Source organism: Micromesistius poutassou (assembly GCF_964030765.1).
Source record: "Micromesistius poutassou genome assembly, chromosome: 14".
In the NCBI taxonomy this organism is placed as follows: Eukaryota; Metazoa; Chordata; class Actinopteri; order Gadiformes; family Gadidae; genus Micromesistius; species Micromesistius poutassou.
In genome coordinates, this window is record NC_140284.1 from 8,452,412 (window position 1) to 8,479,184 (window position 26,773).

At 49.2% G+C, this 26,773-nt stretch overlaps 1 protein-coding gene across 3 annotated transcripts in view; it reads right to left on the reverse strand.

The window, feature by feature from the left end:
- LOC311358662 (dedicator of cytokinesis protein 9-like) overlaps positions 1 to 26,773 on the reverse strand; it is a 96,134-nt gene that overhangs the window by 20,410 nt on the left and 48,951 nt on the right. For all 3 annotated transcript variants that reach the window (XM_084478762.1, XM_084478760.1, XM_084478761.1), the window contains exons 3-27: positions 22,148 to 22,237; positions 20,201 to 20,283; positions 19,185 to 19,254; positions 16,998 to 17,093; positions 16,109 to 16,243; positions 11,911 to 12,085; positions 10,802 to 10,854; positions 10,137 to 10,211; positions 9,901 to 10,041; positions 9,284 to 9,496; positions 8,384 to 8,506; positions 7,516 to 7,598; positions 7,004 to 7,126; positions 6,362 to 6,441; positions 5,724 to 5,911; positions 5,225 to 5,290; positions 5,013 to 5,105; positions 4,514 to 4,637; positions 4,026 to 4,144; positions 3,382 to 3,468; positions 3,183 to 3,272; positions 1,705 to 1,820; positions 1,251 to 1,320; positions 784 to 909; positions 404 to 475 (exon numbers count right to left, since the gene is read on the reverse strand). In XM_084478762.1, coding sequence (XP_084334888.1) covers positions 404 to 475; positions 784 to 909; positions 1,251 to 1,320; positions 1,705 to 1,820; positions 3,183 to 3,272; positions 3,382 to 3,468; positions 4,026 to 4,144; positions 4,514 to 4,637; positions 5,013 to 5,105; positions 5,225 to 5,290; positions 5,724 to 5,911; positions 6,362 to 6,441; positions 7,004 to 7,126; positions 7,516 to 7,598; positions 8,384 to 8,506; positions 9,284 to 9,496; positions 9,901 to 10,041; positions 10,137 to 10,211; positions 10,802 to 10,854; positions 11,911 to 12,085; positions 16,109 to 16,243; positions 16,998 to 17,093; positions 19,185 to 19,254; positions 20,201 to 20,283; positions 22,148 to 22,237 — 2,691 coding nt within the window. The remainder of the gene's footprint in view (positions 1 to 403; positions 476 to 783; positions 910 to 1,250; positions 1,321 to 1,704; positions 1,821 to 3,182; positions 3,273 to 3,381; positions 3,469 to 4,025; positions 4,145 to 4,513; positions 4,638 to 5,012; positions 5,106 to 5,224; positions 5,291 to 5,723; positions 5,912 to 6,361; positions 6,442 to 7,003; positions 7,127 to 7,515; positions 7,599 to 8,383; positions 8,507 to 9,283; positions 9,497 to 9,900; positions 10,042 to 10,136; positions 10,212 to 10,801; positions 10,855 to 11,910; positions 12,086 to 16,108; positions 16,244 to 16,997; positions 17,094 to 19,184; positions 19,255 to 20,200; positions 20,284 to 22,147; positions 22,238 to 26,773) is intronic.

A 26,773-nucleotide genomic window follows, 5' to 3' on the forward strand; every position in this document is an offset into this window, starting at 1 on the left:
GGAACAAGATGCTCTCACCCCTACATGCTGCTAGCAATCAGTTTGGGCAAAAAGGACTACATTGCTAAACAGTATATAGTACAGTGGAACCGCATTGCCTTGTGGGAGATTGAGTTTGTCTCTCACACAGTGGAGCTTTAGATTACACAGTGTGGCACGGTGGGGTGAGTTAGCTTAAGGAATGCTGTGGGTTATAGAGCATGCATGCCTGTGGGGGGGGGGTGTAATCTGTGGCTACAAGATGGCTGCCAGTGATGATACAGCGGTGGCCTCACAGGTCCGGGCCTGTGGTGAACTCGGGCTGAGCTCTGGCAGGAAACAGCGACTGATTGCAGCAGCCAAGTCAACAGAGAGCTCAGCGTAAGTCAGATCACAAACACAGGTGTGTGGCAGTGGCACATACCTTCACTTTACCGCTCTCGATCAGGTACTGGGCCATGGACTTCACCAGCGCCTCGAAGAAATACCAGGAGTACTGGGAGAGAAGGGCGAAGACGATGGATAGTTAATACTGAATAGTAACAGTGAGTAAATTAATAATGAATACTGTATGTCGACCACTCAACAGTGGTTCAATCTCTATCAGCATATACATTTACGTAAATAGTGTCGCGTATGCAGATCATAATGTTGTCTACTGTAAACAATATTCAAATATACATACATACAACAATTTTTTTGCATATCGGTTGATTTATTTAGTATTTCTCTGTTAGAACTTGTGTATTTCTGCCGCTGGGACAGACATCTGAGAGGAACAGAGTCTGCTGCGGTCAGTCCTACCTTCAGCAGCTTGTTGCTGGTGAGGAAGTCCGTGGACGGCTTCAGGATGGCGGTCATGGCCTTCGCCAGCTCCTCGTGGACCGTCCTGCTGGAGGACGCCGTGAACGACTCCGTCTTAAACACAAACTGCAGCACAGGAGAACATGACATTAACATGCATTACATTGAGGGCCTTTAGCAGGCGCTTTTATCCAAAGCGACTTACAATTTGTCATTAGAAACAATATATCAATACAGTTGTCATAAGAAACAATATATCGCTGTTGGTACAGTAAGGATGTTCATAGAACCAAGTCCCAAGCACTAACAATCGTTATGTTAACCCATTCCCCATGTACAACAAAGATAGCTAGGATAAGATGCTACATAACTAAGTATTAATACGACACACAATAGGTGCGTACATTAAGTGCCACATTAAATGGCATCTCTCGTTTGTGGGAGATGTTTGTGAAGGTGTAGTTTACCTTGACGTAGGACCTCAGGTAGTGCTCCAGCCCCTCCTCATGGCACTGGGCCACGATGTGGATCATCACTCTGCAGGCCAGCGGTAATAACACAGATCAGTTACAAACCTCAACACTAAAACATGTGAGAAACCAACAATAACCTTATTGGTAAACTAAAACAACTAAATATCGCCATGAAAAAAGATAACTGTATCCATGCATGTGTCAAAATATGAAAATGTCAGGAATTCTGATTAAAAGTATCATTAAGGACAAAACATCTTTCATATTATCTTATCCATTTGATTATCTGGTATATTGTGTATTAGTTCAAGCCCATATTATCCAAGGGCTTGAAATAAGTGTTCAGTGGAGTCTAGTGATGGTGATTGGGTCCATGAGGTGTCTTCAGGAGCTAAAGATGAAACTAAAGTGATGAACATCCATGAGGTGTCTCAGGCTAAAGTCGTACCGCGTAACGTTCACCGCCACCTCCTCGTTGGTGGCCGCGGTCAGGACCCGGAACAGCTGGTTGAGCACGGTGGGCAGGAACTTGATCATCACGTGGCTCTCCATGGCGTGGAGACTCTGAGGGGAAGAACCAGGCGGATCACATCAGGTCCAACAGGACGGAGATAACAACAACCCATTTTATTAATGAAGCCCTTCTCAGTACTCCAAGAGCCTTAACGTGATAACACATAAAGTACAGGAGGGAAAACAAACAACAATATGTAACAAAAATATCAACACAAATTCACATTAAAACATGAATGTGTGTAATGACTATACAACTATACAGCATGGGTAATGTCGCCAAAGGGCTTTGTAAGGACACATTCAGAGGTTGTGAGTGAATGATCATGGAGTTTGTAGTGTGTGTTGGGAATGATTGCATCCTGGGGAAAAATGTACGTTTTAGTCACAGATATGACCGGATATGACCTGTAACACACGCTCAGCAGATAGGAATAAGATTCACCATGACAGAGCGAAAAGGTCCCCACTGGTAAATGTGTAGGCCGAGTGAACACACACACACACACACACACACACACACACACACACACACACACACACACACACACACACACACACACACACACACACACACACACACACACACACACACACACACACACACACACACACACAGAGTTTAAAACACGAGGGGAAACAGAGTGGATCTTCACTGCACGTTTCGGCCCAGATAGGATCTAATGACAAAGGGGAAATTCCCAGTTTCCTGCCGCAGGCTCCAAACTGATATCCTCACCTAGCGGCCGCGGGGGGGTGAACGCCGACGCCACGAGAGGCGGCAGGAAGGCAATAAAGCAGAACAACAGAAGGCCACTCGGGCCCAGCTGCACGGTAGCCCACCGCAGAACCCTTTACGGCCCACGTCCAGGAACCGCAGCGAGGTGAACCCACATCCTGCCCGCTAACCGCGCCGCACCGGACGCTGAAGCCAAGGTCGGCAAAGTCGTTTGGGAAACAGACGGCTACAAACACCTCGGCGGTTCGCTCTGACCTCCCGGGGTCACGACCTGGCTATTGTTCGAGTGCACTTTGATGTTTACGTTTGAGAAGCCCAGGAGGTCACCCCCCCCCCCCCCCCCCCCCCTGTGTTGGTTCAGTACCGGGGGACAATGGGCCCCCGGATATCGGGAGCGGCTCGTGTCAACAACATTGTCCTGCCCCGCCCCGCGTAAACAATCAGACACGGACAAATGTCCGAACACAGATGGAGAGATAGAGAGAAACAAAACAGAGCGAGGGATTGACGGTTCAAGCGCTCTGAGAGTACGTCAGCAGCCTGCGAGCCTGGGAGTGTTTATGATTGGGCATTTCTGTGTGTGCGCGTGCGCATCGCTCTGATCAGAGCGATAAAGCGAGGAGCACCCTTGTTAGCGTTGCTCAACGGCTCCATGGCGCAGACGGGGGTTGTACCTTCAGGTATTTGACCAGCTCCCCTCCTGACGTCGGCGGCTGCGCTGCGGCACTCTGACAGTGCTGGAAGAAGTTGTGCAAATGCTGATCCTGGAGGATGGATGGAGAGCAGGGAGACGAGAGGGGAGACGTGGAGTTTAGGCTCTGGACCCAGAAGGTGTAGGACGTACTAACGTAGCTCTAGAGGGACATGGCTGACCTGTGTGTACACTGTGGAGACCAGGTGGGTGGACACCTTGAAGAGCGGCTTGCCTCCATCCACCCACTTGACGTCAGGGCCGGAGTGCTGCCATCACAACAACAACAACAACAACAACAATTCTTGTTAGTAATACTCTCAAATTGTGTTGCTTTATGGTAGTACCCCATCAATTATTACTCCCCCCACACACTTTCGATTTGTCAATGTATGTGCATGCAAATTAATTTTCTGTGTGTGTGTGAGATGTGTGTGTGTGTGTGTGTGTGTGTGTGTGTGTGTGTGTGTGTGTGTGTGTGTGTGTGTGTGTGTGTGTGTGTGTGTGTGCGTGTGCGTGCGAGTTCTATGTGTTCATTTGTTAATGACAGGGTCCCTATTAGCTGATAAATGCTGCTAGTCTCCCTGGGGTCCACACATAACAAATAACACAAAATTGTATGTGTGTGTAGTATGTGGTTGTGTGTGTGTGTGTGTGCATGCGCACACGTACATGCTTGTGTGTGCGAGCGTGTCTGCCCATGTGCTGCTGGAGTTCTTCCAACCCCCATGAACATCGGTCACTCTACCCGGGTCCCCCCTCCACCCTGGTCACCCGACCCTGGGTGTCCTCAGGTCCCCTCTGCGCCTCAGCTGGCGAACCCTACCTTGTTGGCTCCGTCCTGGCAGCTGAGGTAGCCCGCGGGCAGGCTGGAGGCCACCGAGGCCTGGCTCTCGTTCATGATCATCCGGCCGTCCTTCAGCAGAGGGATCCAGGCGTAGCCCACTGAGGGAAGAGACAGCAGGGGGGAGAAGTGTCAGCCGTCGTAGCGTCACACGACGAGTACAGGATATTGTTGGATTCCGCTGATGCTTTTATATACAGCCGCTGTGAGTGGCTATTATTTTTATGATACATTTAATCAATGAGCAGGTAAGGGGCGAGACATCTTGCTGAAAGGTGCTTACCATAATTGTAAACATTGGGTTTCAAACCCAGAACCTTTTGGCATACTGATACAATGCCCTGTCCCATGATAGGTTGTCAAGAGCTGATCGAAACACGATTGAGGTCAACAGCCCAACGATAAGGTCATCAGTAAGGGATTGGTTCAGTGGGGCTCCCTTCACGTGCTGGGTGTTGTGTGTTGTGCACCTTGTGTCTCCACCATGTCCCTCTTCTTGGTGCTGGCCTTGCTGTTGCTGTCACAGCTGACGTGGTAGAAGGTGAAGAGCAGGTGGTGCTTCTCGTGGAGCTGGGTGGGCAGCTCGATCTTGAACTGAAGGAGTAGGAGATACAACTTTAAAACACTGCCGTCTCGTTGGTGCTTCACGTGTTACGCTTGTTAGTTCCTCCATGCACGCACGCACGCACGCACGCACACGCACACACACACACGCACACACACGCGCGCACGAGCGCACGCACTTTTCTCATACATTTCTCTGTTAGTTCAGAAATGGAAAAGCTAGCTGGAGAATATGGGACAAACATGACAACTCGGTGTGAAAGCAACAAAACCTTCATTGAGTATCGGCTGAGTAGAAATATCTTCAAAACCTCTGGAGCGAGTTGAATTGAAATGACATCCCATTCGTCACTGTGAGGATTGAGAGAGGACACAGTGTGACGGAACGACGGGAAGGGATCTCACCTCATCGTAGAACTCTGGGTTGTGTTGGTGATGTAACACTGCAGCCAAGGCACTCTTGGTAAACAGCTTGCCCCCAGGCCGGCCGTAGATACACTGTGGAATCAGACGGTTGGTTAACTGCCAGGTGGGAGGGGGAGCGATGTTTGGAAACAGAAGACGCACTGGGGGAGCGGCGGTGAGGCACTAGACGACGGGCAGACGTTGGTGTTTACCTTCAGCGGAAGAGCGTCCTCGTCGTCAGACTCCTTGACCTCGATGCACACGGCGATGTTCCTGGCCTGCGGACGGACGGACAGAGCAGAGGCGGCTTGTGAGCTGTGGACCATGTGTGGGGTTTCCACGCGGTGCAGTAAACACAAGCCGCACAAGGGGAGCCCCCCGAGGTCACGGCTGACCTTCTAAAGGACGTCACCCAGAAACCCGTTGAAACCCGTTGCAATATGCCGTCTGCTCTATGTTCATACACACCACTTTTACAGAGGAACCAAATGCAATCATGATTTACCATGCAATTATTTACATTTAGGGCATTTAGCAGACGCTTTTATCCAAAACGAATAAGTACATTTGTCAGAAGAAAGAGAATCAACAATATATTGCTGTCGGTACAGTAAGGGTACAATTATACCCTATTATAGTACGATTCTACAATGATAACGATGCACTAACGTCATTAAGACGGTTCTAGTAACGGGTGGAGGCTCTGCGTACCTTGGCGAAGGCCTTCTGGCCATCGTACTTGAGCTGGCGCGGGTAGACGTACAGGTGGTTGTTGTAGGTGGTGAACGGCTGGGAGCACTTGGCGATGCTCGGCACAAACTCCTCCACCTCAAACAGGATGTTGGCCTTCTCGCCGTTATCAAACGACTTCACAGGAATGTAGGACGAGGTAACGCAGTCTAAGACCCAGAGAGAGAGACACAGAGAGAGAGGGGAGATAGAGACACAGAGAGAGACACACAGAGAGAGGGGGATAGAGAGACACAGAGAGACAGAGAGAAAGACACAGATAGAGAGAGGGAGAGAGAGACACAGAGGGAGGGGGAGAGAGAGACACAGAGAGACGGAGAGAAAGACACAGATAGAGAGAGGGAGAGAGAGACAGAGAGAGAGGGGGAGAGAGAGACACAGAGAGGGGGAGAGAGAGACAGAGAGAGGGGGAGAGAGACAGAAGAGGAGAGACACAGATAGAGAGGGTGAGAGAGAGACAGAGAGCGATGGGGAGAGAGAGAGCAAGAGAGAGGGGGAGAGAGCAGAATATCTTAATGCAGACACCGTGAATCATTGGAGGTCGATATGGCGTTCCTCTTCCTCATGGTTTTTCAGTTGGCAGAACCCGGAGCACTCACTGTTCAGGTCAGGGGCGACGTTGTCGATGGTGACGTCCAGGTTCCCCAGGATCACAGGGAGCTTGGCCATCTTCTCAGGTCTGGAGGAGGACAGAAGATATGAACTCATAATTAGACAGACTGACTCGAAGCAGGTAAGGGGAGACCCTGAACTCCAACCTTTAGGTTATCACATTTACACTGGATGTTGAGAAGCTAGAGGCTTCAGTGGCTAACTACAGCTAAACCAACATCTAACCTAAGACTAACACATCAATCTAACTGAATTCAATTCAATCCAAAGAACTCTGCATTTGGGACTTCCTCTGCATGGTGACAAAGCATTTAAACACGTGAAACAACATGTGTGTACAAGACGAGAATCATATGCACTTTGATATAATGCATAATATATCCAGTAAAAAGGTCTACTGAATCACTCTAGAAACAGGCTTTTGTAGTTCACTACAATAATGCCTACAGGATCACAGTAGGTTCAGATGTTAACATTAACAGTAGCTGCTCTTGTTGTTCACTACAGTAATGCCTTCAGGATAACAGTAGGATAAAATGTTAACATTAACAATAGCTGCTGTTGTCATGCACTACAATAATGCCTACAGGATCACAGTAGGTTCAGATGTTAACATTAATAGGGCTTACTTCCTGAAGTCGGCCAGCAGTTTGAACATGTCGTCGTTGGACAGCTTGTTGCTGTCCTGTCGGTACAGCGCCGAGAAGCGCGCGCTCTTGTCCAGGGTCCCGGAAGCGTCTTTAAACAGAGGCCTGGAGGACAGGGGTCAGAGGTCAAGGGTCAGAGGGGGTCGGCCACCACCAGCCTGCACATGACTGTTAGCCTCTCTGCCAGGGGAGCCACACATCATCTCCCACTGCACGCTGGTCTTCACTCCATTATTATCACTAAATATTACATATGATCTTTTATTGTTTTTACCTTTATTTTACCAGTTAGTCTCTTGAAATTTAAAAAAACATTTCGAAATGAGACCTTGCTAAGAAAGGCAGCAGAACATGAGGCTACATGTTATCTTTATGCACTGTTGTGTAACACTGTTGTGTAACCCTAACCCAACTCTAACACAATTGTGTCCACATTTGAACCCAATAACCCCAAATACACTTCATATTAATCCCAAGGTGTGCTGGTTCAATACCTCGCTGCCCAGGCAAAGGGCATCCGGTAATGACCCAGCCGGTTGCACGCCCACTTGGCATTCTTCAGAACCTTCTGCGCCACCTAGCGGAGAGAGAGAGAGAGCGAGATTGAGATAAAAGCTTTATCCAACGGGGAACAGATGGTTTTCAGCTTCCCGCTTAACATTGGCAGCCATGTTTAAACCAAAGTTGAAACATAGCAGCCAATCACAACACAGACACACACAGGAGTCCTGAGGAGATACTCGTCTTGTGCACACAAAGAAACATTCTTGGGCCGACCGAGACACAGAGACTCTCCCCAAATCCCACCGATGTGCAAATCTGATCAGTATGGAATTACTGACTCATGTTGATGCCCACTGATGCCCCAAGACGGGTCACGACCCCGGCTGTACTGCCTAGCACCAAGAGGGGTCACGAACCCAGCTGTACTGCCTAGCCCCAAGAGGGGTCACGACCCTGGTTATACTACCAAGGCCAATATTTGTATTCTTTGTGTATGTGTGCGTGCGTGCGTGTGCGTGTGTGTGTGTGTGTTCACTTGGCCTATACTTTTACCAGTTAGGACCTGATCTCATGGTTATCATTCTTATCTGCTGAGCATGTGTAAGAAGGCAGATAGAACACACACGCATTGTGAGCGGTAAGCATGTGTGTGTGTCTTTGTGTTTATGTGTGAGCATCTGTATATGTGTGAACATCTGTGTGTGTGTGTGCGCGCGCGTGTGTGCGTGCGTGCGTGCATGTGTGTGTCAGCATGTTTGTGTGTATGTGTATGTGTATGTGTGAGAATGTGTGTGTGTAAGCATGTGTGTGTGTATGTGTGTGCATGTGTGTGCACGTGCACCCCCTGCCCCTCCGCACCTTGGTGGAGTCGGAGCTCTTCATGTAGGGCTCCGCACAGTGGGTGATTCCTCCCTGCAGGATCTTCTCCACGCGCGCCACCAGGAAGATGTCCGGGTGCGGGCAGGTCACCGAGAAGACCCCCTGTGGAGAGAGGACACGTTCGGCTCAGAAGACGAGCAGACATCAAACCAACGGAATCAGCTCCTTAGCCATGAGGCAGAATCACAACAGGGGGAGTCCTGGGAGACGGGATATCGCTCATCGCTATGAAAAAGTTGTTCTGGGGAGGATGGCAGGAACCTTGGTGTGCGTTGGGTGTGTGTTGGGTGTGTGTGTTTGGTTTCTGTGTGTTCCTGTGTGTTTGGTACGTGTTTGTGTGTGTGTGTTCGGGGTGTGTTGATTGGCGCGTGTTGTGTGTTTGGTGTCTGTTTAGTGTGTGTTCGGTGTATTCGGTGTGTGTCTGGTTGTGTGTTAGTTGTGCGTTTTTTGTGTGTTGTGTGTATTTTGTGTGATGGTTTTGTGTTTTTTGTGTGTTGTGTGTGTTTGGTGTCTGTTTGGTTGTGAGATGGTTTTGTGTTTTTTGTGTGTTGTGTGTGTTCAGTGTGGGTTTGGTGTGTGTTCGGTGTGTGTTCGTTGTGTGTCCCGTGAGAACGCTGATCAGATCTGCAGAAAGTGATCTTGAATTTGAGCGCAGAGGAAAGATAAGGCTGATATTCAGGGATGGAGCTCTAAAAGGATAACATTTAGAGCTAGGGTTCTCCAACAACGTTGTACTAATAAACTAAGATATGATATTAAATAAAGGCTTAAAAAAACACAGTTGATCAAGAGTAGTCAGGGTGAGGTGTCTTGCTCAGGGACTCCTGAACAGCCGGGGATCGAACTAGCAACCATCCGGTTACAAGTGTGAGTGTGTACCTTTCTGGGGTACTGCATGGCCGCCTCTGGAACACCGTGGACCAATCGCTGCGCTCCATGGAGAGTGTCCCCGCCCCCATTGATGTAATGGCTACCGTTATTGGGCAGCATGCCCCGGACGGAGGGGTGGTTGAGGTCAACATGGAAGTCCGAGGAGATCTTCCTGCTGTTCTGGATGTCAAACAGTGACAGGGTGACGTAGAACGGTTCCACCTGATGGAAGGAAGAGACGAAGAACCGACGGCTGAGAAACGAACGACAGAATCTCCCAGGGAAAAGGTTGGTGGAGTTGACCGTTAGAAAGACCAGTCAACTATTAGTACATAATTCATGTCGAAACACAAAACGACAGTTTTGTGTCTGCGAGGACACAAAAGCGCTTTAGCGTCGAGTCGGAGCAACACTAGACAACTTATACCACATTGAGCCAGTAACCATGCCAACCTCATCTCCTGGCGAGACAGAAGATGATAGGATGGAGCCCAGCTACCGGGCCAGACCATCACATCCTCCCCCGCGCTAAGCTCATTAGCTAGAGTGGTGAGCGGGCATAATGCACGGCCCGATCGATCGCCGCCATGACAACAGAGACGGGCCGACGGACCCATCTCGCTTACGTTGGTCGTGGGCCCTTCCTCGTTCTCCGCCACGCAGCTCTGCAGGTTGAAGGAGAGGTCGTTGCAGTTCACCAGGATGCGCTTGCCAAACTTCTCCTCAAACTGTTTGACGTCCGGCTCGATCCCAGAGAAGTCCAGTTTCTGTCGGGCGTCGGGGGAAAGAAGAGAGCGCTGAGTGGATGTGGTGGTCACGGTGATGAGATAAACATCTTCCTCTGCGCTCTGCGTTTCCTTACCTGCGTGTCGGGGTCCAGGGTGAACAGCTTGAATCTGGTTTCGTTCCTCATCTTGGATTCGATGTCCCGCGCACTCTGAGGACCGCAGACACGTTTCATTTCAGTTTCGATTGCCAGTGAACGTTTTCTTTCATACTCAACAGATTTCATCATAACCAGGACAGCCCTGTTCATTTAGTGTCCGTATGGACGTAAGGTATTGTGTTTTACGAGCTGACAGAAACGGGGGCCCGACAGGTCCAGGGGTTAAAGAGAAGGTGACTCCAGTGAGACTGCAGAGCAGTGCAACACATCCAGCTGTCTGCACAGCTTCCAGACGTTTGGTTAACCCTGCCCTGTCAACCACTGCCCTGACAGGATATCATTTCTGTCCGTATGCACCTCAAATCGAGCAGAAGAAATGATGGCCTACCCAATCGATTTTAATGGGGGAATGTGTTACATTTTTAAGACAGCTGCCATAATAATAATGTGCTAGTGTGTTTATATAGTGTATATGTTGTTTTGAGTATGGTTTATGGTTCAAATGTGCTACGCTCATCATTAAAAAACCATGGAGCTGTCCAGTCTCAGGTTGGGCTTCAGAATGTTACTGAGACAAACGTACATAATGCATCCATAATATTCCTCATGAAGTGTTCAACCAGATTGTTGTAACAACCTACCTGGAAGCTGTCCATGCTCCCAGAGGAGCTGTCCGACTTGCCCATGTCGTCGTCTACGGAGAGGATAAAGGAGAAGAATTAAGTCGACAGAGCAACAAAAAGGGGGCGGCTGGTAAGTCAACAGTGTTGAGGCAGCAAACCTCAGCACAGCAGAGACACGCTTAATCTCGGCTAAAGCATTTACGACTCTAACGTTTTGGACTCACTAAACAGTAATTGTGTGGAAGGGATCAGTCAGGGCTTAGCAGAAGCTGAGCTGTTAGGGTGCTGGGACGGAGTACCCCCCCCCCCCCCCCACCTAGACGTCAGTGTGTGTGGGCTAGGGGCGGGGGGGGGGGTCAGGTCAGGTGGGGTGTTGGCTGCACCCATTCCTCTTCCACGTTGTGATTAATAAAAAGCACAGGAGTGAGGGAGATAAGCCAGGCTGAGTTAGCGTGAAGCCAGTCAGACGGCTTCCTCTGAGGGGCTTCCATGGTGAGACAGGAGGGGAGTGTTAGACCGACACCTGGGTGGTCTCGCTAGACACGGATGGAAAGTGAAGTCTCAAAGGGTGGATGAAGGCGTGGATGAACCACTTTGAATCAGACGCATAAACAAGCAAAGCTGTTTATCCTGCTGTCGCGGTTTCATTATGCGGTGGTCTACCGTAACGAGCCAGTGGATCACCCAAATAGCGGATCTCCCCTTGAAGTGTCGTCCTCTGGACCACAACTCTGACATGAAAAGTTCCATGAAGCAGAGCTTTAGAGGAGCGTAAAGAATGACTCTGGTGATGGAAGTCCACGCTACTCTAAACTGTTTGTTGAGAAAGTCATAATATTGCTATTTTTTTGCAAGACTTTTTTTCTCTGACACGAGTCTGACGAGAGCATTTTCCAAGGAAGAGGACGGTATTTTAAGTGGTAATGGAAACATACACACACAGGCTACCATGAAGCATAGCGCTGTCACACACACACACACACACCCATCCCGCCACACACATTGCTCCTCATACACAAAATCTCCCCCCTCTCTACCCGCACAGAGAACCCCCCCCCCCCCCCCCCCCCCCACACACACACACACACACCCACACCCACACCCACACACACACACAGCCCCCCCACCGTCGTGAAGGTCTCCGTTCCTCTTGTCCTGCATGGCGACCTCAAAGCTGCTGTGGAGGATCTTGTTGAGCGTCGCCACCCACTCCTCCATCTCCGCCTCCCCCTCCGCCGCCAGCAGGTAGGTGCTCTTGTCCTGCATCTTCAGCTCGAAGGCGAACCGCCTCACCTTGGTGTTCTGTATGGAGACACAGCACACACACACACACACACACTCAGGGTGGGGACACAGGGATTCATGGGAGCATCGCACCTCTTCTGCAGTACTTGTATCGTCGGGTGGGCTAAAACATTTTTTTTTAAATAAATTAACAAATTAAGTCAGAGATGTGGCTCTGGAGGTAGAGCGGGTTGGCTGGTAACCAGAAGGTTGCTTATTTCGAGCCCAGGCTCCTCCTAGCCGGGGGATCGAGGTGTCCCTGAGCGAGACACCTCACCCTAATTGCTCCAGACGAGCTAGCTTTCGCCTTGCGTGGTTGACTCCGCCGTCGGTTGTGTGAATGTGTGCATGAATGGGTGAATGTTAGGCAATATTGTACAGCGCTTTGAGTGGCCACTGGTTAGAAAAGTGCCGTATGAATGGAGTCCATTTAAAACACAACGTTATCTCAGTGGAAGCACATGTACGGTATCGTCCTACAGAGGGTGCTGCAGTGTATTAGGCGTAAGTAGATTTGCATCCACCTTGTTCTGTTCTGTTTATCCATGTTTATCTACAAACGAATGGTGGGACCTGTAGAACCCAAAACCCACCGTGACAAGAACACCACAAAGAACCCAAGGAAAGAAAACGCTTCATCGCGTCGCAATGGGTACAGTACCACAGTACGTATCACAGTAGTGTGTATCACAGTAGGTAATGCAGTGTGTATCGCTTTGTCAACTCAGAGATGCCAGATCCTCTCCGATTCCCGACCATACCCCGCACACGAGAGGAGATAAGAGCAGGAGAATGGTGGGCTTCAGAACGGTGGTCTGTGAGGCTTACTGGGTTTCACTTTGAGTTCTACCGCTGCTTGCCTACAATAACCGGACCACACACTTGGGCTGAGGGCCGCTCACCAGAGAGGGAGAGATGTTTGTTGTTCTAAAGGTGGGAGGTCACATGTCTGCCAAGTATTCCATGATTAATCAGCCCGAGTTTCTATATTCTTCGTAGCGGGAGTATGGCACCTTAGAAAGAATGTTTCCATAAAAGTGTCCAAGGGCACATAGGGAAATGGCCGACAGCCACTGGAACACAGCAGGAGGCCGGTAGTTGTGATCTGTGGCAACACTCTGCCTCGTTCTACTGAGGAATCACAGTGGCATTCACAAGAGCCATTGTTGTACTCCAATTAGGACAAAGAAAACGGAATATGTTGAATGCATTTGTGCATGACTGTGAATGTATGAATGTATGCAATGTCACTGAGGAAATGCAAAAACCACCTCCAAAATCCATGTTTTTCACTATGAAATGTGAAAAGGACCGTCGCAGTGTGTGATGTATGCTGGATGTGGATGGCCCGACCCAGCTATGATTCCCTTCCACAGAGAGCAGGGAGGCAGGGAGAGGGAGAGCAGAGTGCTTCCATATGTGGGAGATGACAGCCAGCTCAGAGTTTGAGGAGTCTTCTCAGAAGAGCTGCTGATGCAGGAAAAAACTATGGAATTGGAACGGCAGAACTTAACTTTGACCTCCAATCCACCAGGACTATGGCGGTGTCCAAGTACAACCTGATCCTTAGCATCCTTAGCGTGTTAGCGGCTAGCTAAACCTTTTCCCAGCTGCTGATTTGGCTATAAACACAGGAGAGCTAGCTTAGCACAGTCACTTCTGGTACAGTGTGGACGTTACTATAAGTCTTCCAGTAAAACATTCATCAGAGACCTTCATCAGTAGGTTTTTGTTTTGGTTTTGGTTCTGTAATTATTTTTTGTTACTCAAATGGTTATGGTTATTGTGGGTGTTAAAGCTATTGGTATGAATGTGGTTATAGTTTATGTCCCCCGTTGGGGAGTGGGTGGGTGGAGGAGCGACGGGGCTGCAGGAGAGCTGAGTAAACACATGAGAACGTGCGGGGGCGTTGGGAGGGGAATCAGACAGGAGTAATCAACATGGGACTCATTATGACGCCTGACAGACAAGAGAAAGGAGAAAGGAATCTCTTTTTGAAACGCAGCCTAATACAACCGAAACGAACCAGTGACACCAAAACTCCCCTTGAGTTTACGGTTCATAGGTCATCATGCTCTCTGGGGTCAGAGGTCATCATCCTCTCTGAGGTCATAGGTCATCATCCTCTCTGTGTCGACTAGCAGGACTTCCAGCATGGAAGCTGTTGAGTACGGTAGATTATCTTAAAGGGCCGTAGCGGTCTGGGTCATCACCGTAGTCACCGTCTCTCCTGGCTTCACTAAAACATCCGTCAGTGAAAGCAAGTCGTCGAATGGACTTTGTTGCGGTTTGTGGACGACATAACAGTGTGTCTTACTCTGCTAAAAGCCTTTCACCCAGACCACAGTGTCACCGCTGGCGTTTACATCTGTGGCCGGTGTGTTCACGCCGACTGCTCTCAGCACAACAAGTCGGTCACTCTGACGGATGATATCGGTAACGGATGTTTGACTGAGGCCTCGATGGTTTGTTCCCCCAGACCGGTATTGTCTGTTAAACGTATAAAACTTACAGTATACACCACATAGAAGTCCAGGTTAGACTGGAAGACTAACTCTGTAGACTAACTCTGTCTCTGCTGCAGTCAGGGACACCGTGTGGTTGTGACGGGGGGGTGGGGGGGACGGCTGGAGATATCTCTGAGGAGAGGGTGGGAGAGACGCACAGAACCAGGAGCCTGCCTCATGGACCAACAATCGGTCACATTGTGTTCTGTACTTACTGTATATGTACATGTTCAGGAACCATTGGTATACAGAGGAATTTGAATGTGGTGAGTTGCTTAAGGACAACTCGGCCCCCCATCTTACTCCTCTTGAATGTGTGTATTTTGCATGCATTAATGTGTGTCCATGTTGTTTGAATTAGCTTACAAAGAGACAGAGCTAAGGTTGAGACACAAAACATTACATCTGCAGGCAGTGGACGATTGTGACATAACTCAATACACTAGGACGGTACGGTGAGGAACAGCAGATCCACACACAGCGAGGGGCTGTATCTGGGGGGGATGAGAGCTATTGCTACATTATTGGACATCACAGTACAAGGTGTACAAACAGAGGCCGCTGTGTGTTTGGCTAGCGACTGGACCACCTCTGAGTCATCTCTAGTCTCTACTCTCCCCCACGTCCATCTCAATCCCCGCCCTAAAGCCCTCCGACCCTCCAACACCACATAAACACAGAAATATCCTCAGACACACCCATATCTTCAGAAACACAGATTGGATGGATTCTGGTCACGACCCTTTGGAACAGAGTGGGGGTGGGAGATGTTCTGAGGCTGGCCAGGAACATGTCCCCGTTCAACATCACATCACTTCATCTGTAAAGCAGCGACAACACGCACAGCCCTGGCTCCATGTCCACCAGGTGAATAACGATGGAAGTGGAACGCTGGTTTTCCACATGTGTCAGCATATGGCGTGGACGCCGAGCACGTCGTGGAGAACATCTGCAGCACTGGCCTGCTGCAGCGGAGGAGTCAGCGATACCAGAGAGACCCCAGGGACCCCAGAGGGGGTACTGCGTGTACTGCGGTGTGTGTGTGTGTGTGTGTGTGTGTGTGTGTGTGTGTGTGTGCACGTCTGTTTGCTTGTGTGTGCGTGTACTTGCGTGCTTGCATGTGTGTCTGTGTGTGTCTGTTTGCGTGTGTGTGTATTTGTGCGTGCTTGCGTGTGTGTGTTTGTGTGAGTGTATGTGTGCGTGCGTGTGTGCATGTTTGTGTGCGTTTCAGCATGTATGTGTGCTTTTGTGGGTGTATATATGTGTGTTTGTATCTGCGTGTGTGTACGTGCATGTACGTGTGTGTGCGTGCATGTATGTGTGTATGTGTGTGCGTGTATATGTATGTGTGTGTGTGTGTGTGTGTGTGTGTGTGTGTGTGTGTGTGTGTGTGTGTGTGTGTGTGTGTGTGTGTGTGTGTGTGTGTGTGCATGCGTGCGTGTGTAGCGGTCGTTTGTTTCGTGTTAACTTGGATCTCCTCCAACGGTCACTCTGGTTCACCACCCATGAGAAGGGGTTTGAAACGGGACTGTACCTGGATCACACCCATGCAGGAGTCCAGGAAGATGGTTCCTTTGGGCTCCTTGGAGATCTTCTCATCCTTGTAGAAGTTGAGGTTGTAGGAGCCGTCCCCCAGCTGGGTCAGATGGAAATACCGCCGCTTGAAGGACTGAAACAAAGGCCAGACCAGAGTGCATTTGAACGTGGAGACGAGAGGCATGGATCCAGCAAGAGATAGAATCGGAAAACATTGGTGAGAGATGAGAAAACAAAGGATTTGAATTACATGACATAACATTCTTCCCCTCACAAAGCAACTGATCAATATCTACATCTTCTTGTTGATCTTCTTGTTCGCGGGGAGAACACAAAGTTCACATCACTGTTCTAAGAATTTGACACCAGTTAGGTTCCGGTATTGTTTATATATATTTAAAACTAAATGTAAACATGGTGTGTTTGCAAAGAGGAAATGGCCGGTTTGCGACCGATGAGAAGAGCCGCATTTGGCTTCCATCACCTCTGATTGGTCAACAACACCACCTGAATGATTCAATTTGTAGCTGGTGTCTGTGAATATTTGGCATCAGACAAATACGGACCACTCGAGGAGTGATCTAATCTTCAAGATGACCCAGTTAGACCTGTATCTTATGGTGGAAGATGATCTCGGCCAACAAGGCTGCCCGAGATTTGCAGGAACTATTCCATTTGAATTACCACTCAGGCAAAGATGACAAGGACACAGAAAGGGTAGGATACTCCTGGTGACATTAAACGAACAGCCCACATGTACCAGTGGGTGTCTACATCGTACCCTGTCGAAAAAGCCGTGTTCAACAATGTACGCAAAGACGCCACTTTTGGGTTCTCTGTCAGTGTATCGGGGCCTTTGGTCGTGACCTACTCCGTCAGTCTCTTACCCTCATGGTGACGCTGATGGCACTGTTCATGTTGCCCTTGTGCAGCCAGCCGTGCTTGGTGATGCCTCCCTTCTGGGAGCCCAGCGAGGCCGTGTCCTGCAGGAGAACCAAGACAGTGAGACCCATGAGAGAGCAGAGAGGCTGAACACCATGAAGCAGCACATCCGTCCGACACCTACAACCGGAGGAACAGGTGTACCGGCTCTGACTCACAAAGATTTTGCAGCAGTGTGTAACTTTAACTTATTGTCAATCTACTGCTGAGGATTTCAACTTTTTGTTTTCATACATTCGTCTTTGTTATTTTTTCGGCACATTTTCGGTAACTTGAAAAAGCCCCCCGGATTACTTCAAACTCATCAATCCCTGCTCAAGAAGACCCACGCATCCATGTAGAGGTCCTGGTGGTGACCCCGTACATTCGTGGAGGAGGAGTGGAGGCTGCGGTCGTTAACGAGGCCTTTTGGGAAATGCAGTGAAAACCATGAATCACTGCATGCTTTGTGAGGGCTATCTTAAAGGAAGTTCAAAGTTCCCATTTCTTGGGAAGCTATCATGGTGTTGTGGGGATTCCCAGGTTGGAGGCTGGGCAGATGGAAGTTGACTCTTAACACAAGCGGGGGCCTAGCCGCCTCCAAACAAACAGATAGCAGAACATTAAATAAACCCGGACCCCAAGTCCAAGCAAACATCCTCCATCTTGCAGATAACCCGACCGTCCCGGACATCTGAGCTCCTCAGCTCTCAGGTCAAACTGAACGAGGTTGCACGTCACAGATAATAAAACTAACTTTCTAATCTAACCTGTCAGCAACATTAGAGTGATGGGTTGCGTCCGTTGGTATGGAAGGGAATGGAGGATAGGGGTTTCAGCTGTGAAGCTTGGTCATGGTATAACTTCAGCTCTCCCTTTATGAGAAAATACCGGGACCGGCCCTGTGCTGCTGCAGTGGAAAACGACACTCATTACAAATGGGTTTTCAATATGCAATCATCTGTTGGTATTTCTTTTCATTGAGCAGAGGGGGGGATCTAAGGGAGCGTCTGGAAAGATTCATGGCTCTGCTTCTTTTCATCATGTGCTAGACAACACAGACTAGTCCCCAGAGAGGAGCACACACACACACACACACACACACACACACACACACACACACACGGTCCAAAGAGAGGGTGACAAATCCCTGGCTTCTCTCTGTCTCAATACAGATTTGCCACACATAAAGTTGTGAACTTTCAAAATGGAACTGGTTAAAGAGAACATACCACAGTATGTGAGAGGTTCTCCACAACCGACTTTACACTTTATCCAAAATACTCAACCTACTGTTTATTCTATTTCTCATATCAAGTTTCCAGGAATATGTTAAACAGAAAAGAGATGAATCCTGTGTACGATAGAGTTCAATCACTGAGTCTCTCCTCTTTCACCAAGACAAAGAGACAAGATAAAGAGAGAGCCAGAAAGAAAGAGAGCCCTCTGGTTTGATAACTTATTCAGCACACACAGAGAGAGAGAGAGAGAGAGAGAGAGAGAGAGAGAGAGAGAGAGAGAGAGAGAGAGAGAGAGAGAGAGAGAGAGAGAGAGAGAGAGAGAGAGAGAGAGAGAGAGAGAGAGAGAGAGAGAGAGAGAGTTGATTTGGGACGGAATCTCCCTAACCCCCTCCGATAGCGGGCCACGCCCGTGTCAGGTGTGTTGTGATGCGCCGCAGGGGACCCTGTGACCTCTGATGACCTCTGATGACCTGTCAACGCTGCGTGTTCCAGAGCACTTCCTCCACAACCAGATGTAAAAAACAACACATAGAAGAGATCCATGTGTTTCCTCTGGCTCTGAGGATTGCTGTTGTTGAATGTGTGTGTGTGCGTGCAATGCATGCGTGCGTGTGTGTGTATATGGTCAGCATGTGTGTGTGTGCTTGGACGTCACATGGATGTCGTGTTTGTGTCACACATATGGTAAGTGAGGTTTGTTGAGTTCTCTGTTACATTTTCCACGAAGACGCCCGGCCACTCAGTGAAGAGCAGTGAGGAGGAGAAGTGGGCACCTTTGAGGTAGAGCACTAATCTAGTTCTGTCCTCTACCAGTGTCATTACTTTTAAACCCACAGATGGAGATGATCAAATTGAGCGTCTAGATTGTTTGGAGCCATCCTGTCAGCTGCTGGTGATTCAGACCCTTCTCACCTCATCTTTATCCACGTCCTCGTCCACCTCGAACACGTGTACGGCCAGCTTCTCCGGTCGGGAGACTTTGCTGTCGACACACAAACAAAAGAAAATGCCAGGCAGTTTGAAAACACTAGCAATAACTTTACACAAAACCTAACAGGAACATAATTAACTTAAATAGATGTCAGGGTAAAAGGCTGACATTATTAGTATGTGAGACACATCATCTAAACTCTAAGGGGATGGAACCAGCAACCTTGGTAGTGAAACAAACAATTCAACATTAAACAATTTAATCTGTAATGTTCTTTTTTTTTGTTACATCTTATCTTTAAAACTTTTATAAAACTGAAACCAGGGAAACGAAAACAACATAAAGGGGGTGCCGAGTCAAAAGTCAGAGTCTCAAAATGTATTTGACTTTACCAAAGGGAGGCAACATGATGTTTGTTCCAACCTCCCTGAAGTTAAATCCAAACAGTGACAACATGATCCAACCAGTATTTCAGATCCACGTCTCCAGAACAATAGCGGGGGGATGGGACGGAACGGGGACGGGGGGGGGGGGGGGGGAGCGCTGATGGATCCAGACAGGGACCATGGTTTCCTGACGGCCCCAGGCAGCCAGCAGCCAGCGTGGCGAAACAAGGACACTCACTATTGTTGTGTTGCCGTGACTTACAGTAAATGTGCGCTTCCTTGACTGCAGCACTGAGTCAGTCAGGAACAAAGGCGTGCGTGTGGGTAGGCTGCGGTGAGTGTGTACATGGATGCGTACGTGTGCGTGGATACGTGTGTGTACGTGGATGCATGCGTGTGTGTGCGTGCGTGCGTGAGTGTGTATGTGTGTGTGCATTCCTGGATCTGTGTGTTGCTGAATGTATGTGTGTGTGTCTGGGCATATGTGTGCGCGTGCCGCAGACATCTCAAGCATCCTCGGGTCACACCTGGAACACGTCCCGACGTGCCTGAAAGGGGGTCGCCATGACACACAGACGTGGTTACCATGGTTACCGTGGTGACAGACTTACTTTGGAATCTGCCGAAAGTCCCCGGAATAGTCCTCATACTTGTAGTTGACAACATGCCAATCTGAGTTGTAGGTCCTGATGCACTGGAAAAAGCATAGAGTGAAGCAATGAATGAATGGAAAAATGAATGAATGAATGAATGAATGAATGGATGGATGGATGGATGAATGAATGAATGAATGAATGAATGAATGAATGAATCCAAGCCACCTTTAAAAGGTTTGTGTTTAGGAGCCTGACACAGCAGCTTTTGTTTGTTATAATCCCAATAATTAATTGCATTTATAAAGTGCTTTTCATGCCCCCCAAAGCACTTTACTTGGTGAGCCAAGCTGACCTGAGCATTATTTTATTGCACTAATACAAGTCAAATGACCATAAGCCAAGCAGAGAATGGGCCAAATGATTAAGCCTTTGATACGTTTAAACCTGAGCATAAGCACATTCCTCAGAGGCCAGGTCAGGAAATCACTGGCTGAATATCTGTCTCTCGCTCTCCCTCCCTTTCTCCCTTTCTGTCTCTCTCTCTCTCCATCTCTTTCTGTCTGTCTCTCCCTCCCTCCCTCCCTGTCTGTCTGTCTGTCTCTCTCCCTCCCTGTCTCTCTCTCCCTCTCTATCTGTCTGTCTGTCTCTCCCTCATCTCTGTTTATTGTTCGGTGGTATGCAATGCCTGGTGAGATCTATGGTGGTGTCATGCGTGATGTTGAAAGACTTTCTCTGATTGGAGGAGTCTGAACTGTAACGTGATCGGGGAGACTGATGGAACCAGAGGCGTTCCCCGCTGGGTCGGTCGGCACAGCTGTTCACAGGGTGATGTCACGTACACACACACACACACACACACACACACACACACACATACACACACACACACACACACACACACACACACACACACACACACACACACACACACACACACACACACACACACACACATAATAGGCCAGCTTCACTATCTTCTACGTGTCGAGCCATAAACGTCCTCAGGTTCTCTGACATGTACAGACGGTACTGGTACTGCTGGTTGTACTGGGAAGAAGGGGATCAAAGACCACTCACCTTTAGATGTAACTGAAGCCTCACTGTACATTTCATTATTCACGTATCAATAGTTATTATATGAAGCACTTCCTTCATTAATGTAAAGATAAAGACTCTTAGCGGTGGATATTGACCTTCTGTTCCCAGCCGGTGCAGAGGTAACCTCTTTACATCAGTGTTTTAAAAGGTGCAATAAAAGGCTTATATTTCCTACAACAGCGATCCAATAACCCCCATAAGAGGTCTGGCCCCCTGCCTGTGGCCCTCCTCTGCTTAACGACGATGAAGACACGCAGAGGTGCAGAAACAACAACACGCTCCACAGCACCGCACACGCGTGACGGGAAATCCACCATCTGAGCCACGCTCATTTCACACTTCCACGGGCGGCGTTCTGGAGCACAGCTGAACGTTTAAATACCGCAGAGCGGGAGGTGACCTCATAACAACCTGACACGCGCAGAGCGCACTATAAACACACAAACGTCCAGCGCGGTTACTTCACTTCTTGGAATGAAAACGAAGGCTGACATGGCCTGGGCCGGGGCCAGCGATGGGCCGTAATGGGCCCAGTTGCCTGGTACTAAACAATAAAACACTGAGGCAACGACGTCATGGATCACAGTCCTGACGTGGAATGGGAGCCGTCCCCGGTTGGGAAATCAAATCAACTCAGAGGAAATTCTTCAGGAACTCGAGCAACGTAAGGGCTTTCCGATCGCTGAGATTGTCCCACTTCCTGTCCTGTGTGAGTTTGGAATGTGTATGAATACCCACCTCAGTCTTGTCAAAACAGTGCCTGCACACCGGGCGAGTGTCATATAGGATAAAGTATATATAGCAGTGTATCCAATCAGGTATATTTTGAAGGCAGCTTGCTTCTCCTGTGCTGTGAGGTCTTACCTCCTGGACGAACAGACTCTGGGCCTGCACCTCTGCGTTCTCGGGCACAGTGGGGTACACAGTCCTTCCCTGGCGCCTTAATGTGGAGATCTGCAAACGGAAATGATAGTTTATGCATAATTAAAAAAAACAGATAAATCCATAACAAGAAAGGGCAGCGATAACACTGACAGCGTAACACTGACAGAGTGCTACAGAGTGCTATCCCCCTCAAACAGAGTGTGATCCACGGGGGCGATATCTATAGACAAACAAAAAGGCAAAAATGTCATCTTTCAAAAACGTTTGAGAGATGAATTCTCCAAGCGCTACGGTGAGTGACCACAGCTGGACAGGATGGCTGAGAGTCGCTCTAGCAAATCCTATAGGACAGGACCACGCCCTATAGGACAGGACCCCACCCTATAGGACAGGACCACACCCTCTAGGACCACACCCTATAGGACAAGACCACGCCCTATAGGACAGGACCACACCCTATAGGACAGGACCACACCCTATAGGACAGGACCACACCCTCTAGGACAAGACCACGCCCTATAGGACAGGACCACACCCTATAGGACAGGATCACACCCTCTAGGACCACACCCTATAGGACAAGACCACGCCCTATAGGACAGGACCACACCCTATAGGACAGGATCACACCCCATACGCTACACACTCAGGTCAGAACAGGCTTCAGTAGCTCACCAGCTCGTGGTAACAATCCTTGTTTGAAATGACATAAAACAGTGCTATTATTGGACCCCCCAAGAAAATAGTGAACATGACATGATCATTTGTATTGATTCATATTTATGTATTTCTATTCTTCACATGTACTATAAAAATACATAAAATGTCTGTGTTGTTGGCAAAACGGTTGGCAGTGTTGGAAGTCAGTGGGAAGTGGCCTCACAGGAAGACATCCCGTAAAGCCTCATCCGAGTTCTGTTGCTGCGTCGTGATTCACAGAGACCGACACGCCGTCGGGGGAAAAAAAACATCAAACAGATGTTCTTCGAAACAAAAACAAAACTACTTTTAAGAAAAGAAAACAGAACACATATAGCCCGTCGAAGACCACAGGGGGAAAATGAAAGCTTTCACAGGAAACCGAACAGAAACCAAAACAAACGATAACACACCACACGGTGCCCTGACTCGCATCCGTTAGAAAACACCTTAAAGAGAAAAGGCTCCGACAGCAGACCTTAGTGTAACCCCTGCTACTGTAGTACCTTCACTTCCAGGAAGGTACTGGCCATATGGGGCCAGGAGTGAGGAGAGTACTCTGAGAATCTCCAAGGGTCTTTCTGAGCAACACAGTGATTCGTTTTTATGCTTTTAGAATAATCGTTTTAACAGCAGGGCTTATTACTCTGTCTGCTCCAGTGACTCGTTTGGCAAACGATTACGCTTGAACAGAACAGGGAACACAGACTACAGAACGAGTGTCATCATCAAGGTTATTTTTATAGAAAAATAAAAAGTAATGGAAGCTCACTTCGGTGAGGGCTTACTGGCCGTCTAAATGAACCCATAAATAAACATGATTACGACCATAACAGCATTTGAGCTCCATGGCCTTTTAAGCCTCTGAACAACAGTCTGCTGGGTCGTGTCAGCTCTGACAGACACACCAGAGAGGTTTTTCTCTGGAAACCTGAGGTCTGATCCTGGCTATTGTCTGGCCGTTGAGTGTGAGTCCAGCTGCCTGGACCCTAATCTCCATCATCTGAGCAGGAGAAACAATAACCATGAAGGAAGGGGGAGGAATGGGGAGGTATAGGGAGGTATGGAGAGGTATGGGGAGGTATAGGAAGGTATAGGAAGGTATGGGGAGGAACAAGGAGATATGGGGAGGCATAGGGAGGTATAGGGAGATATGGGGAGGTATAGGGAGGTATGGGGAGGTATAGGGAGGTATGGGGAGGTATGGAGGTATGGGGAGGAACAAGGAGATATGGGGAGGTATAGGGAGGTATAGGGAGGTATGGGGAGGTATAGGAAGGTATAGGGAGGTATGGGGAGGTATAGGGAGGTATAGGGAGGTATGGGGAGGTATGGGGGGGATTGGGTAAGGGATGGGAGGTATGGGGAGGTATAGGGAGGTATGGGGAGGTATCGGGAGGAACGGTACTGCTCAATACCCAATAAAAACTGATAGATCTCATCCTACATTCTGAACCCAGACTGTTCAGTGGACGGCTCTCCTGCTGGTGTCTGGATCTCATGCCCGACATGAAGTCAGCTCTCTCACAACAACACAGAGACCAACTCTGTGGGAGGGAGACATCAGTTTCGTTCCATCTATTACAGGTGAGGCTAATTCGGGAGAGAGGAAACGGCGTCTGACGGTTTTTAACGGCTTCGTCGAAAGCTTGCTGATCCGTCTGAGCGAGCCCAGGGATCCAGATCCAGTCTGAGGCAAGGGGAGAGGCACTGGCTCTTCTCATTGGTTCCCGACACTATGAGGGGAGATATGAGGGGGGGGATAGAACCACACACACACACACACACACGCACACGCACACACACATACACACACACACACACACACACAGGCCTCCTGAGCTCAGATCTTCCCTGATCAGAGTCAGATGGAGAGGGAGATAAATGGGGCTTACAGGTATTTTCCTTCCACAGCTCCAGCAGCGTTCCTCTCCAATGTACTGCTGGACAGAAAGATCCCACTTATCGGAGGCCGTGCGTTGATTGGTCGCTGGGAGAACAGGGGGGTAAGACGGCCGGTTCAATGGCCTAATACGCCAAGTCTGACCCTTGTGATCCTCAGAGAAGGCCTTGCCTGTCTGGACTCTGAGCCAGCAACTGTCCTCAGCGGCGTCCGTGTGTAGCCGAGCCCTGAGCCCGTCCTGGCCCACCGTGTCTTTAGGTCTGGACACACAGCGGCGTGATGAAGAGCGGCTTGAGAACCATAGCTCAAAGAGATGCTGAACAGATGTTACCCTCACTCACAGCGCCGTCTTCTGCTTCTTCTTCTTCTGTGTTTTTTTTATCCCATCACCTGTTGGGGTCCCCCCCAACCCCCCCCCCACGCAGTGTTTGTCTGCAGGGATGGTATGTCAGGCACGCACACACACACGCACACACACAGGCGTGTGCACACGCACACACGCACACCCGTGCACGCACACACACACACACACACACACACACACACAGAAGCACATGCACACACACGCGCACACACACTCAAACACAGGCACAAAAACACACGCACATACACACAGACAGGCGCATGCACACACACACACACACAGCCACATGCACACACGTGCATGCACACACGCACACGCACACACGCACACACACACACACACACACACACACACACACACACACACACACACACACACACACACACACACACACACACACACACACACACACAGTGTGATACAAGCAGGCAAGCATGGCCACCTCCCTTTCATTAGGTCCAACAGCTGCCGGTCCCAGCTCTTCTCTCTGACATTGGGGAGGAGGAGGTTCTCTCCAGTGAGCGGCTCGGACAGACTCAGCCACACTCCCTTCTGCTGTTCTGCATCTCCTTGTTATTGGGATTTACTTCTCAACTTTGTTCCTCTTTTATCTTGCTCTTTTGAATTATTATTAAGTCTGTCCAGTACTTCTGCTGTGACACCCAGGATGGGATTAATAAATAACCCAACAGTAATAATCATATCTCTTCTCTCAGCCGACAGTGAGACAGAGAGACATAGAGAGGGAGAGAGAGAGAAAAAGTTAGAGAGAGCCAGAGACAGAGAGAGAGACAGAGTTAGAGAGAGCTAGAGACAGAGAGAGACAAAGACAGAGACGGTGAGAGAGCACATTGGGTATTATGGGACATCCCTGGTGACCCAAGTGCAAGAAGAGGAACCCAACGGTCTCATTCGCTTTAATATTAATTATCTCACTGCAAAGTATGATGGCTTCTTTTTTACGAGGTTGGCCACGGAGAGACGAGCAAATGTGTTCGATGCATCAGCTCAGTGCGGCCCCTACCGGCCCCTGCTCCCACCCACTCGGAGACGCTGAGAGATGTTTAAGTCATCATATGACACACACTGAATAACATCTGCTCGTGCGCGTGTGTGTGACAATGACACTGGGGCTCGGTCTCCAGGACCTAAAGAACAGAACGTCCTTTTTCAATTATTATTTTTTTTGGTTTCCTTCTGAGGGACCTTTCTGACATCCTGCCAGGGCTAGTGAGCCCGTCCAGCTTTCCATTCCAGCGCAGGTTTCCACAGCCCCCGGGGGGGGGGGGGGGGGAACGCGATCGACGGAACGCTTCGGAGCAAACGTATGTCCTGTCACGACGCGGGTTTGTGATTGGCTGAGTGCGCCTGCCCGCGTCGTGACAGGACGTAGGACCGCCTCGCTCGCTGGTTACACCGCCGAGGTGGGGTAAACAAAGGAAACACCTTTCTGTGAGCCACGCCCAGTGCTCAATAGCACGGGACGGGCCGGAGCGAGGGACAACAGAAAAGGTGGGGGATAAAACACAACAAAGAAAGGCATCGTGACACCGGAGGGGGAGACTGGACCGTAGGGGGTGAGATAATGCTTCACAGCCGGCAGGGCCTTGTAAGGACACAGAGCAGGTTCTCGCAACAA